This window comes from Thamnophis sirtalis, unplaced genomic scaffold, assembly GCF_051295495.1.
Source record: "Thamnophis sirtalis isolate CommonGarterSnake01/CBP01778 unplaced genomic scaffold, rThaSir2_p1.2 scaffold_5, whole genome shotgun sequence".
NCBI classification, from domain to species: domain Eukaryota; kingdom Metazoa; phylum Chordata; class Lepidosauria; order Squamata; family Natricidae; genus Thamnophis; species Thamnophis sirtalis.
In genome coordinates, this window is record NW_028261385.1 from 102,249,944 (window position 1) to 102,262,763 (window position 12,820).

Genomic DNA, 12,820 nt, shown 5'->3' on the forward strand with positions numbered 1-12,820 from the left:
GCAGTTCTTCATCTAGAATGGAAAAAAATTATATGGCTTTGCTTCATTTATATTTGCTTGATAGAAGGATTATTTATTTTATAAGGTTCTTGGATAGAAAACAGACACTACTTTAGTAGAAACAGAATAGGTTTATATAGAAAACAGACGTTGCTTTGCAGAAACAGAATAAGTTTATAATAATGCTTGCCAGAAAACTTTTAAAATAATATGGGAAGCCAAGCTAGACAGCCAAATATGTTGAATCCATAGATAATGCCATCTATTACACATAGATAAAGCTTTTGCTACTATTTTGTCTCATGAGCAGATATTTTTAATCTGTCCAATAATTGTTGAGCCTTGCTGTCTATAAGTAGGACATGCTAGAAATTGAGGCTTTTTGGATTTGAGAGCCAGTTGGAGATGGATGATCCTACTGCTATGGGGTATCTAATTTATGATGTTCAGTTTTCTGGAATCTGGGGTCTTTCAGTAACTAGAATGTAGTTATCCGATCTTTAGAAGTATTCTAATAGTTGAGGCTAGAAACTGAACATTGGACTAATTGTCTCCAGTTCAAAAGAAGATTTATTTATGCAAAAAAAAAAAAAAACTAACGTAGAGATTTTTATAGGAAATCCATGATGGCTGTTAATTCTGATAATTGCAGCACTAAGACATTTTGAGTGTGTCAGTTAGGAAAAGATTGAACAAGAGGTCTGGATCTTGAATCCCAGTTCAGGAATATTAGAAATCATTTTTTAAAAAGTGATAGCTTTATTATAAAAATAAAAACCATAAAAATATAGTATGATGTTTTCATTCTTTAGTAATCACTCACCATAATTCTGCAAATTAAGAAAATAAATTGTTTTTATTTTAAGTAAAATTATAAGTGGGTTGTCCTGGTAATAAAGGCATGGCAAGTTTTACAAGCTGCATAAAAATTGTTGTCATATTGAAGAAAGCATACAGATCTGATAATGGTAACTGTACATAAAAATTCAGAATTGTTTCGGTACTTCACCCAATAACAATGTTATGAAATGGCCTCTTGAATCCTTATAGAAGGTGTAGTATAATAGGTTATAGGCTATGGATTCAAGTGGGTCCTTCCCAAGGGTGCAGCCTTAGTCATAAAAAATGTATAAAATTTCCCTTCAGGCACAGCTGTTGGAAAGGCATTTAAACGTGCTAATGTTGTTCAAGTTCTTTAGAGGTTGGCAATGGTTATTTGATTTAAATGTCTTGGCAGACTGAAAAAAGGGGGCTTGGCTGCTCAGAAAACACATTCCCGGCAATACCAGTTGTATTGCTTGAGTGGACTCAGTCAAAATCCACCATCAAAACAACCTATTTTGAGGACCCTTATTATTCCAGATTTTGCCAGGATGATCCTTGTCACATTGATTCCTAATTATCTACCATAATCAACAAATTTAGATTTCCTGAACATAAATTAATAACTTTAACCAGTGAGCCATAATAGATCCATGCACCTAGTAATGCAGACGAGGAGCACCTATCTCACTTTTTTCAAAGATTCAGGGTCAGGGTTATGGACCCTATATATGCTGCACCTCAGATTGTTCACCCCAATACTCAACCTAGTTTCTCTAAACCACGGGTGTCAAACTTGCAGCATCACGTTGCTGTCACATGATGCTTCACAATCTTTTTCCCATTCACAGAGCTGGGGTGAGCATGGCCTGCACGTCACGCATCCAGACTGCAGGCCACCAGTTGAAATCTCCGCTCTAAACTGTCTCTAATGAGAACAAAAGAGCATGTCTTTGTGTTAAGTGGAGGGTGTTGTTCCCAATGCCACCTGCTGGAAATTGTGATTGATCCAAATAGTCTTACCCTGTTTCCCCAAAAATAAGATCTCCCCAGATAATAAGCCCAATTGGACTTTTAAATGCATGCACTAAAATAAGCCCTCCCCTGAATATAAACTCTCCCTGAAAATATTTAAGCGCATGCCCAAGCGGTCCCCGCCATTTCCTCTGGTTGCTTGCCACGCAGACAACGTGAGGTGAGGAGGTGAGGCTGGAGGGGGTTGGAAAGGGAAGGGGAACATGCCCCATGCACCCCACATGCCCTTACCTAATGGTCGCTCCCACAACCCTAGCCACTGCGCCCTTTCTGTCATGCTAATGGCTGCTGCAAAAAGAGCAGCAGGCTCAGCAATGCCCAACACAGCAGCAGCCATGAGGTGACCATGCTCGCCACCTCCTGCACCTCAAAAATAATAAGACCTCCCCAAAAATAAGGCCAAGCTCTTATTTTGGGGGGTGAAAAGAAAATGAGACACACAGTAGAATGTTGGCTGTCTTCTCATGGAACATCACAGAATGGAAAGTCAGGTCTAAAAGTTCAATCTACATGGATTGTGTTACCATTTTTGATGTCCCATCTCTTTGGAACCAATCCACAATTAATTTATGAGCAAAAGCAAAAGTCTACCCCAAACAACTTCATACTTACCTCTGGCATCTTATAAGGTGCCATTCAAGCACTTAAGCTGTGGAAATTGCTATCTGTCTCTTTCCACACATATCATAACTCTGGGTGTTACGTTCTCACTTTATCCTTGCTCTGCTCACTACTTACAGAAGTGAATGCTATATGTATTTATATGTACATAGGCAATTATTACTATTCCCTCAGCAACATAAAGTAGAATTATTAAGGGACGCGGTGGTTCAGTGGCTAAGACGCTGAGCTTGTCAATCAGAAAGATCGGCAGTTTGGCGCTTTGAATCCCTAGAACCGTGTAACAGAGTGATCTCCCATTACTTGTCCCAGCTTCCGCCAACCTAGCAGTTTGAAAGCATATAAAAATGCAAGTAGAAAAATAGGAACCACCTTTGGTGGGAAGGTAACAGTGTTCCGTGCGCCTTCGGCATTTAGTCATGCTGGTCACATGACCACTGAGACATTTTTGGACAGCGCTGACTCTTCAGCTTTGAAACTGAGATGAGCACCACCCCCTAGAGTCAGGAACAACTAGCACATATGTGTGAGGGGAATCTTTACCTTTACATTTAAGGCAATTATGCTACTTTGATTCAAAAAAACTAGAGGTGTTCTGCTTTGGAGAAGCATAGCACTTTGGAGAAGCATAGGCAAAGCATATAAGTCTACTGCCAGCATTGATATTCTGCCCACATAGGACGATTGAAGTAGTTATATCCCAAATATGTGTTTAGTAGATAACCATGTTTTTCTCCTCTTGTTTAAAGCAGAAGCCAAATACTGGCATTTCCCCACAAATTTTATAGAAATTACAATCTTTAGAAATGGTAGTGAATCTTTGAATCTTTGGAAATGGTTGTGCAGTGATATGAATTTAACTCAGGGTAAATGGACATTCAAAGAGAAGAATAGTTATTGTGACCTTTTTCTTTTCCATTTAAGTAGCAGCCATTCTTTTCACTTTTTAAAATCGGATATTGCTTTTTTTCTATTATTCCCTCAACCTACAGAATTAAACTGAGGACAAACATTATTGCAAAATCCATTGTTCCGGTATGAAAAACCAACAGTCTCAGTGTAACATAGCATCTCCATACCCTTAGAAACCTTCAATAGACAAGATTGGAGATGTACATTTAATTTCATTCACTCATCCTTTCAAGTCCAGCACTATTGCATAATGCATGTTAGAAATTTCATTATAAGCAGTTTCTAAAAAATTCTGAAAAATTGTTTTTTTCATCACAGTGGACAGTTTTATCTTTTTTTAAACTGCTACTCTGTAGATTGGTTGCAGTTTTTATTCTAATACCCCAAACATAAAGATTCTTTGAAGTTAGTTTTGATTATTTTCCAGAGTTAGTGGATGCTTGAACAGGGTGGGATGATGATTATATGCGATTTAGACAAGATTTTTTTCCCCTTCTTCTCATCTGGAGGGAATATATGACAAAATAGTGATGTGACACTGAAATAGCTGTCTCAATGTTTAACATGTGATTGTTACAGTAGCAAAATACCTACAGCAAGAAGACAAAGTACTTATACTGAAGTCTTTATACTGAAAACCCTTTTTTAATTGTAAATAATAAAATATGTAAAATCCTTTGGCTTTGTAGCTGTACTTTTGTTTATGAGAGGAAGACAGAAATCAGAAAATGTATTTTTTAAATAAATCATTGGATTAGATTAGAACAGGGATGTCAAACTTGATTTCATTGAGGGCTGCATCACGTTGTGGTTGACTTGAAGCAGGGTGGGTGTGGCCAGCTCAATTCACTCATCAAACTCCATTTTCGGCCGCAACAGCCTCCTGCACCCTTCTGCCAGTGAAAATGGAGCCTGGGAGACCCGTGCGTGGTCCTCCTGAGCTCTGTTTTCACTGGCAGAGGCACCGCAGGCTGATCCTTTGCTGTTTTCAGGGCAGGCCCGTGGGCCAGATTTAAGCACCCTGTGGGCTGGATGCGGATTGCGGGCTTTGTGTTTGACACCCCTGAGTTAGGACATAAGCTACCATTTTTGCCCTACCCGTATAACACTGTATCTCTGCCTGTTTCTTGGCCCAATGGAAATTTCTCAGGAGAATCTCTAAAAACTGTTTTTGGTAATCCATGTGGACATTTTTCTTGGAAGCATTATTGAACTGCTTTGCCACTGCCTTCTTGGGGGATTTTCTTTTAAATTTCCCAATCTATCCTATACTTTGGGATTTTGTTGTGGTCTCTTATGCAAGCAGTAGTAACTAGATATGATTTTAGCTTAGTTTAGCTCTTTCTGAGATCAGCCAAGATTTTAAGTTCTGTCTTTTGCAGTTCTAAGCAAAAAGCTAGTGTAGAAAATATTTAATATGTACTTTAATTTCATGTATGACAGTTTCATATAATATTCTGAAATAATGTAAATGTTTGTATTATCAAACTTTCAAATATCAGCAGGGATTCTAGCACAGCTTTTTTATAATTGGGAGAAAACATCAGTCAATTCAGATTTTGCCAAGAACATCAATACATGAATTTCTTACAGTAATCATTTAAGTGGCTAAGTAAGAAAGTGTACATTTGTGAATTGTTATAAAAGCTATCCTTTCTTCTTCATTAATGTTTTGTTAAGAAAAAGCAGAAGGTGTAGCTCTCTGCTTCTTCCATGTCCCTTTTCTGCAGCTGATAGATTAGGTTTACTTTTCTGTAGCTGATGGCCTTGAGATGTATTCATTGGAGTGTATATTGGAAATGATGGGACTAGAAAACTCCCATCACCTTAGGAGATTCAATCCAATACTGCCTCTAGAGAAGAAAAGGCTGGAATGAAACAATGGAAAAAAAGCTACACAGATAGACATAGAAAAATAGTTTTGTCTCAATGAAGGAGTGTTCTTTATAACGAGGGAGAGAGAAAACTATACTGTTGCTTAGACACACATACACACACGTATGTGTATGTGTATATATGTGTATATATGTATGCATATATGTATATCTTCTTGGTGGTGGTGGCTCTATACCTTTAAAGATTATAGAATGCATTTTTAGTTCTACTCCAAAATAAAGCTTTCATTTCAGAATGACATAATTCTATCTGTAGAAACCCCATATGGATTTTGGCAAGCTGAGATGTTTTCTGCTCTGAGCTGGTAATACTCATTTGGTGTGCCAGCTGGAGTATATTAGTAGTAGGCCGTAAGATAACTGCTAGTTGGTAACAGTATATATTTTAATTAAACATCCTGTGAGTTCAATACCTGCATAAAATGACAGATGTATCCATATAATTCACTCATTTTTCCTCTCAGGTTTCCCTAATGAAAATAATTTTGCTCCAGGCGTTCATTACGTATGATAATCAGTGGTATCCTCAGCAAACTGCAGTGACACCAAAGCAGTAATTCTTTTTACTCATCGTTGTATAGATGCCATGATTACATACTTTTTCCCCCTAGCATCTAACACAATATGAAAGTGACAACATTTGCACAAGGTTGCACAAATTTCATCATTTGCTCTCCTTGTCCTCCACTGCAGATGACCATGGATAGGAATATTCATTCTCTTCTGATGCAGACACATTACAGTCAGTTAGGAAAACTGTGCTTTCTGGCACATCTTCCCGGCTTTAAGCTTGCTGTCTTCCAGACAGGAGATGTACAATGAACAATAACATGTTGAAGCACAGCAAGCAGTATTTCTATACATTCTAATACCATTTATAATATAAAAGTAGAACATCTTTTCAGTTTTAATTCAGGAGATTGTTCCTTAGCAATTGAAAAATCTGGAAGTGCTCTGGAATCATGCCACATTTAATGGATGGAGTTCTATAGTAAAATTACTATCATAGGGAAATTTTTAATGCAATTATGTTTTTTAAACTGTAACTTTCTTATCATCTTCACACAGAGTTGACAAGAGTTCCTTGTCTGACTTCTCCAATTAAATGATTGCTTGTAGCATTTAATTATGTACAGATTATTGTAAATGGATTACTGTCTGCTAGCAGTGTAGGTAGTTTAATTATTATAGCAATATTTTTAAGGAATTATGCATATACCTCTCAACTTTACAGAATATTGCTATTTTGCACAATATGTTTTTACAGTTTGATTCCACTTTGTGAACCAGTTGAGCATATTTGCTTCTTGATTATTATTCTGTTTGTCTTAGAATAGTTTAATTTCATAATTGCAGATAATGTTATTCATTGCCTCGTCACCTTAGAAGAGACTTCCTATGTGGATATTACATCAGTGTTAATGACCAGCACACATGTCTATTTTTGGCGTAGTCACGAGACAAAATAAACTTGAACATGTAAAGGTGTAGGCACCCTGATCAAATTATATGTCTAAATAAATCCTTGAGCAAACAGAAACGGACACAAGCTCCATATGGTACAATGTTAAATACATTTTTCTTCAAATCCTAATGTATAGCTACTATCTATGTTCAGAAAATCAAATAAAAATGCTACACATGGCACTCTAATCTTTTCACTCAATTAAATATTTATTACAATCATAATAAATGAGGTTCGGGGTTAAAATTAAAAAGCCTAATATTTCACTCAGTGTTTTGCAATAGCTCTTTGAGCAGAAATAACAGCTTTCAAGGATTTCAAGTAGCCATCAAAGAATCTTCCTATTCTCCCTCTTTGTACTTTTTCCCACTCTCCCTTGCAGAGATTTTAAGACTCATAAATATTCTTAGAATTTTTTGCATGCACTGTATGCTTGACATCTCCTCACAAATTCTAAATAACATTCAAGTCTGAAGACTCTGAAGACCCTTGTAATACCTTTTTTTCCTCTATAAGTACTTCATTGTTTATTTGGAAGAATGTTTCAGGTTGTTGTCTTGCTGAAATATCAAACTTTTTTTTCAACTTCAATTTCTTCAACACTTCAGCATTATATGCAAAGAACATGCTGGTGTTTGGCTGAATCATTCTTCTATGCCCACAATATTTCCTATGCTTCTGGTTGCCAAAGAATAATAGAGTAATTCTTATACTTAAGGTTTGCCAAAGTATGCTTTTCCTCAAATGTTTTGCCCTTTTTGCTCCCAACGTTTCTTGTGTGGTTGTAGCTTGAATAGCTCAATTTTTGTTCCATCATTCCAAAGCATTTTGTTCCAAAACACTTCAAGTTCACCAAGGTTTCCTTTTACATACTTTAGACAATGTATTTTGTCATGAGATTAGAGAACTGACAAATTGTCCCATATGGACCATTACTGTATAAGCAACACTGCAATGTTGCCAGTTATTTCACTGTCAGTTAAAGTTTCCAGCAGATTGTTTGTAGTGCTCTCTGGGTTTGTTTTACAGATAAGACCATTCTAGCGGAGATTCTTCTTGATTTTTGAGAACTTCATTTGATTTCCACAGTTCGTTGTAACTTTCTTTTGTTTCTTTAAAGTATTCCTCACGTTTGAAATTGCTAGCTGGAAACATTTAGAGGTTTTATAGGTTTTATTCACTCTTTTGTAAGAGTGAATTACCTTTATTTTCAAATGCTTAAACAGCTGTTCACAGGAGCCCACAGAGTTAAAGGTAGACAGAACAACAACTCTAACCTGAGTTAAAGCATGTGAACATTTTATTACCTATAGGATTGTCTTTACCTGGTTAATTGTACTCTTAACAGGATTGTCATTTTTGTGGCCTTTATTTATAGTGTTACCATAATACAAAGATAATAACTATCATACAGAATCATATAACTTTGCCTAGTGACTACTTTCTTTATCACTTTTTCTCATTTGCATGTTGGACCATGGCTTTGGAAAGAGTGCAGAGAAGAGCAACAAAGTTTCTTAGGGACTGCAGGTTAAAATATATGAATAAAAGTTGCAGAAATTGGATATGGCTAGTCTAGTGAAAAGAAAGACTAGGAGTGACATGATAGCAGTGTTCCAATATTTGAGGGGCAGCCACCAACAAGAGTGGGTCAACCTATTCTCCAAAGCATTAGAAGGCAAGACAAGAAACAATGAATGGAAACAAATCAAGGAGAGAAGCAACTTAGGAGAACTAAGGAGAAATTTCCCAACAGTGAGAACAGTTAACTAGTGGATTGAAGTCATGGGTGCTCCATTATTGGAAGCTTTTAAGAAGAGACTGGACAGCCGCTTGTCTGAAATGGTTTAGGGTCTCCTGCTTGAGCAGGAGATTGGACTAGAAGTCCTCCAAAGCCCCTTCCAACTCTGTTGTTCTGTTTTGCTTAAGGGCCCCTGTTTGCTATGGAAGTCACACTTCTTGGTCCTTAGTTTGTTGGGCACTTTCTTTGGTAATGAACCATGAAATCCAACTTTCAGATGGTAGGAGAACTAGAACCAGGGCAATTCTAATCCTTTGTCACATGTATTTTGTATTGGACTTCCAGTGGGAAGGTGGTTGAGGAAAAAATATTCCATTTAACTCCCTGAAACAATAATATACCAGGCTTGCTTTCTTTATGTATCTTTAGTTTACATTCTGTAAATGGCAAACTTTGCTTTGATAATAGACCCCTTTATTAAAAAATCTGTGAAGTTGAATAGAATTTATCCCTTTAATCTTTAGTTAATCTTTCCCTTGCTAAAAAATGAGGTTGTTAAGTGACAAGTCATGTGACCGCAACAGACTCACAATCTCCCTTCTCTCACATTTAATTTATTATTGTGAATTAAGGTAACTCTTTTTGTATCTTCTTCCAAAATTAATCTTTGGAATTTTGTGTCTCTCTTTTCTGAGAGAAAAGGTGCTTAGTTGCTGGTGGATTCAAGTGATTCCCTCCAGGGGAGCTGGACTACAGTGATCAGAATTCCCAATGAGTTGAATAAATAGTTCTAGGAATTGTGGTTCTTTCATATATAAAAGAGAGGTAGTTGGAGAAGGCTGCACTAAGCTTAACTCTATTATTTTCCTGGTATTGTGTGTTTTGAGTCAAATCAGACTTTATGCTGATCCATCTTATAAGGATGGATAAGAAGGAAGACCAGCATATAAAACATAAACAGAACAATGCACGATCACTTTCAATGTCTTATTGGAAAGGACTGATTGCTCCTGTCCCTAGTTATTTATTTGAGCCTGTTCTGCCAGCATCATTCTGCCAGCGTATAACAGAATAAGGCAACTAGATGAGGCAGCAGAGAACAAAAAGAAGCAAGTGTTTTTATAAGTGGCTTTCAGGGATAAGTACAGCCAGAAAATAAAGGCCCAGGAAGAGCAATTGGAGGGCTGGTTTTCTGCCAGCTAATCCAGTCTTCTGCAACCTGACTTAGCCTTGGTGTCATGGGAATACATCTCCCAAAATTCCAAGGCCAGCCCACTATTATACTGAAATGAATAAATAAAACCATACTTTTTAAATGTCGCTTTGTTTCACTTGATGGAGTGAAGAACTATCAGCCAGGGAGTTCAGATTGGTTAAACCTTACCATCTGAGATTAGACTGAGCCCAATCCCACTTCATCTTCTAGAAAACATTGAAAACCTGGTTGTTTTCCCAAGCAGGTTGTTCATGAAGTTAGTGAAGCCTGGGTGGGTTGCTCTTATATTGCGTTATATAGAATTGAATAGAATTCTTTATTGGCCAAGTATAATTGGACACACAAGGAATTTGTCTTTGATGCATATGCTCTGTGTCACAAATCATAATGTACAACACTTAATGATAGTCATAGGGTACAAATAAGCAATCAAATCATACTAGGAAACAATATAAATCGTAAAGATACAAGCAACAAAGTTACAGTCATACAGTCATAAGTGGGAGGAGATGGGACTGATGAGAAGATTAATAGTAATAGCAATGCAGACTTAGTAAATAGTTTGACAGTGTTGAGGGAATTATTTGTTTAGCAGAGTGATGGCGTTCCGGGGAAAACTGTTCTTGTGTCTAGTTGTTCTGTTGTGCAGTGCTCTTACATTATGTAATTATTGCTTTTACTCTCATCATCTTGAGATTCCTTTTTGAGTTATATGTTTTGAATGTCATGTTTTAATGGCTTCATATTGTGGCGGCTTTGCTCAGAGTCACTGCAGTGAGAGTGGCAACCATATTAGCATAGCATATCATACCATATAGTACAGTGTATAGTATACTTTTATTTATTTTAAAATCTGTTATTTCTGTTCAATATTTAAAATGCTTTGGGTATTTTCTAATTTGAAAGTAACGTTTTCTTTGAATATATCTTACAGCCCAGTTCAACGGGGGAGAGATAAGGCAATCTTCACCTTCCCCATCTTCAAGTGATCGGCGCCGACAGCTTCGGGCACCTGGGGGAGGCTTCAAACCCATCAAACATGGTAGCCCAGAATTCTGTGGAATCTTGGGGGAGAGAGTGGATCCGACTATTCCACTGGAAAAACAGATGTAAGTTGCTGATACTTGGTGCAGGGAAACACAGGGCAGCAGAAACTGACATTAAAGTGGTATTTTGCACTTGCTGGGAGTTTGGAGGGCTGCTGGGGGTTCGCAGGGGTTTGGGAGAACTTCTAACTAAGATTCCATCCAGTTCGGAGAGCTCCCAATCCCACTCCTGGCTGGCCCTGCCCCCTCCCAGGAGTCCCCACGTGGCCCGCTTTGGATGCAGGTATGTGCAGGGCGTGCACAGAGGCTCAGTGAGGGCGAAAAATGGCCTACCGGAAGTTGGGGAAGGCTGTAAGCGGGCCTGTTTCCAGCCACCAGAGGACCTCCGGAGCCTGGGGAAGGCAAAAAGCCCCGACCCACTATAGTGCAGGATGCCGACTAGGCCGGGCCCACTATGGCCATGCCCACCCAGCAACTGGACAGAGAATACCTTGCTAAAATTTTGGAAGCCCATCCCTGGCTGTGACCAGTACACATCTCTCAAAATTGCTTTGCTTTGTCTTGCACATCATATAGTACAGTGGAATGTCTTTTTAAAAAAACTCTTAAAACTCTAAAAGTGAATTTATTCTAAGTGTTACTTGCTTTTATTTTTTGTAGATGGTATCATGGAGCAATCAGTCGGACAGATGCAGAAAACCTCTTGCGCTTGTGTAAAGAATGTAGTTATCTGGTGAGGAACAGCCAAACAAGCAAGCATGACTATTCACTTTCTTTAAAGTAAGTATCCTTTAAACAAATTATAGGCACAGTGTTAAGCAGATTTGTAGGGTGCAGCGACAGCTACCACACATTCCTTCATCTTGACATTAAAAAGGCTTCCTCAAGCCTCATAGGAATTTTAGAATTCCAGATGTCAGACTGGATTGCTTTGAGTGACACTTCTGAGGTTTGGTTCTAATGCTCCAGGGACAAACATGGGGGGGGGGGGTGTTTAGATCTGTTTTGTTTTTAGTTTTTATCTCCTCTTGTTGCTGATTAAAATGTTTCTGTTACACTTTTCTTCTTTCAACATTTAATAAAGCAATTGTTTAGTTTGTTTTTTCTCCTCTTTCCCTGCTTTGACAGATAACTTACATATACAAAGTACAAAGAGTTTGCATTGCACTGAATTCAATGAATGAAAAGATTAGTTTTATTGACTGGTAAACTACCATGTACAATTTCCCCAAGTAAAACAAGCAATGGAAATTGCAGTGGAATAGAAAAAAAGTTTTCGACTTAGGGAGAAATCATTGATTTGCATTAAAAAGAATGAGAAAAAAAATTAAGTAATCATTTAAAAAACTAGTGCTAACATTTTTAGACTGCAATCAGTCATGCGTTTGCCTAAAATTAAATCCTATTAAATTGACTAAGATTTCCTTTCTAAATAAATATGCAAAGGATCTGATTTTTAAATAGATATATAGATATAAATAAAATATAGATATTTGTTTCTTCAGCCAATAATATATATAAATACAAATTGGAACAATTGTAATACTTAAACCTTCATTCCGTAAGATATCCAAAATGTGAGATGGCAGCTTTGTAAATTGAAGAAGGAAATAAAATATATGACTGAATGAATGCATTATGATTTGTAGTAGTGAAAATGTACTATCCCCTTCAACTTATATTTTACTGAATGTTGTAGATTCTAAGAACCATTAGTCTAGACTCTAGACTAATCCCAGTTTTATTCTTCCCATAGTCGTAGAATTATTTCTTTCTAATTAACATCAAACCAAACTTTGTTCAGTAGTGATTTAAGTAAGCAATAAAAAGTAATATAATCAGATCACATTTAGAAAATTATCCAAGTAAGAAAATTGTTTTAATCCAAAGATACATTATAATCACATGTTAATAATATCTATAAACTGGTATTTGAGGAAAAGGAACAGTAACATTCCATTATCATTATTAGAGTCACTGGAAGGTTATTTGTTATCAGCAATAAGCAAAATTATATTATTAATAATACATTTGATTGATTTGCCACATCAGAACTCTTAAGGATCT

General features: G+C 37.0%; 1 protein-coding gene across 2 annotated transcripts in view; it reads left to right on the plus strand.

The window, feature by feature from the left end:
• The window catches only part of SHB (SH2 domain containing adaptor protein B), a 143,680-nt gene that overhangs the window by 83,747 nt on the left and 47,113 nt on the right, over positions 1 to 12,820 (plus strand). For both annotated transcript variants that reach the window (XM_087716319.1, XM_014062452.2), the window contains exons 4-5: positions 10,642 to 10,816; positions 11,414 to 11,533. In XM_087716319.1, coding sequence (XP_087572445.1) covers positions 10,642 to 10,816; positions 11,414 to 11,533 — 295 coding nt within the window. The remainder of the gene's footprint in view (positions 1 to 10,641; positions 10,817 to 11,413; positions 11,534 to 12,820) is intronic.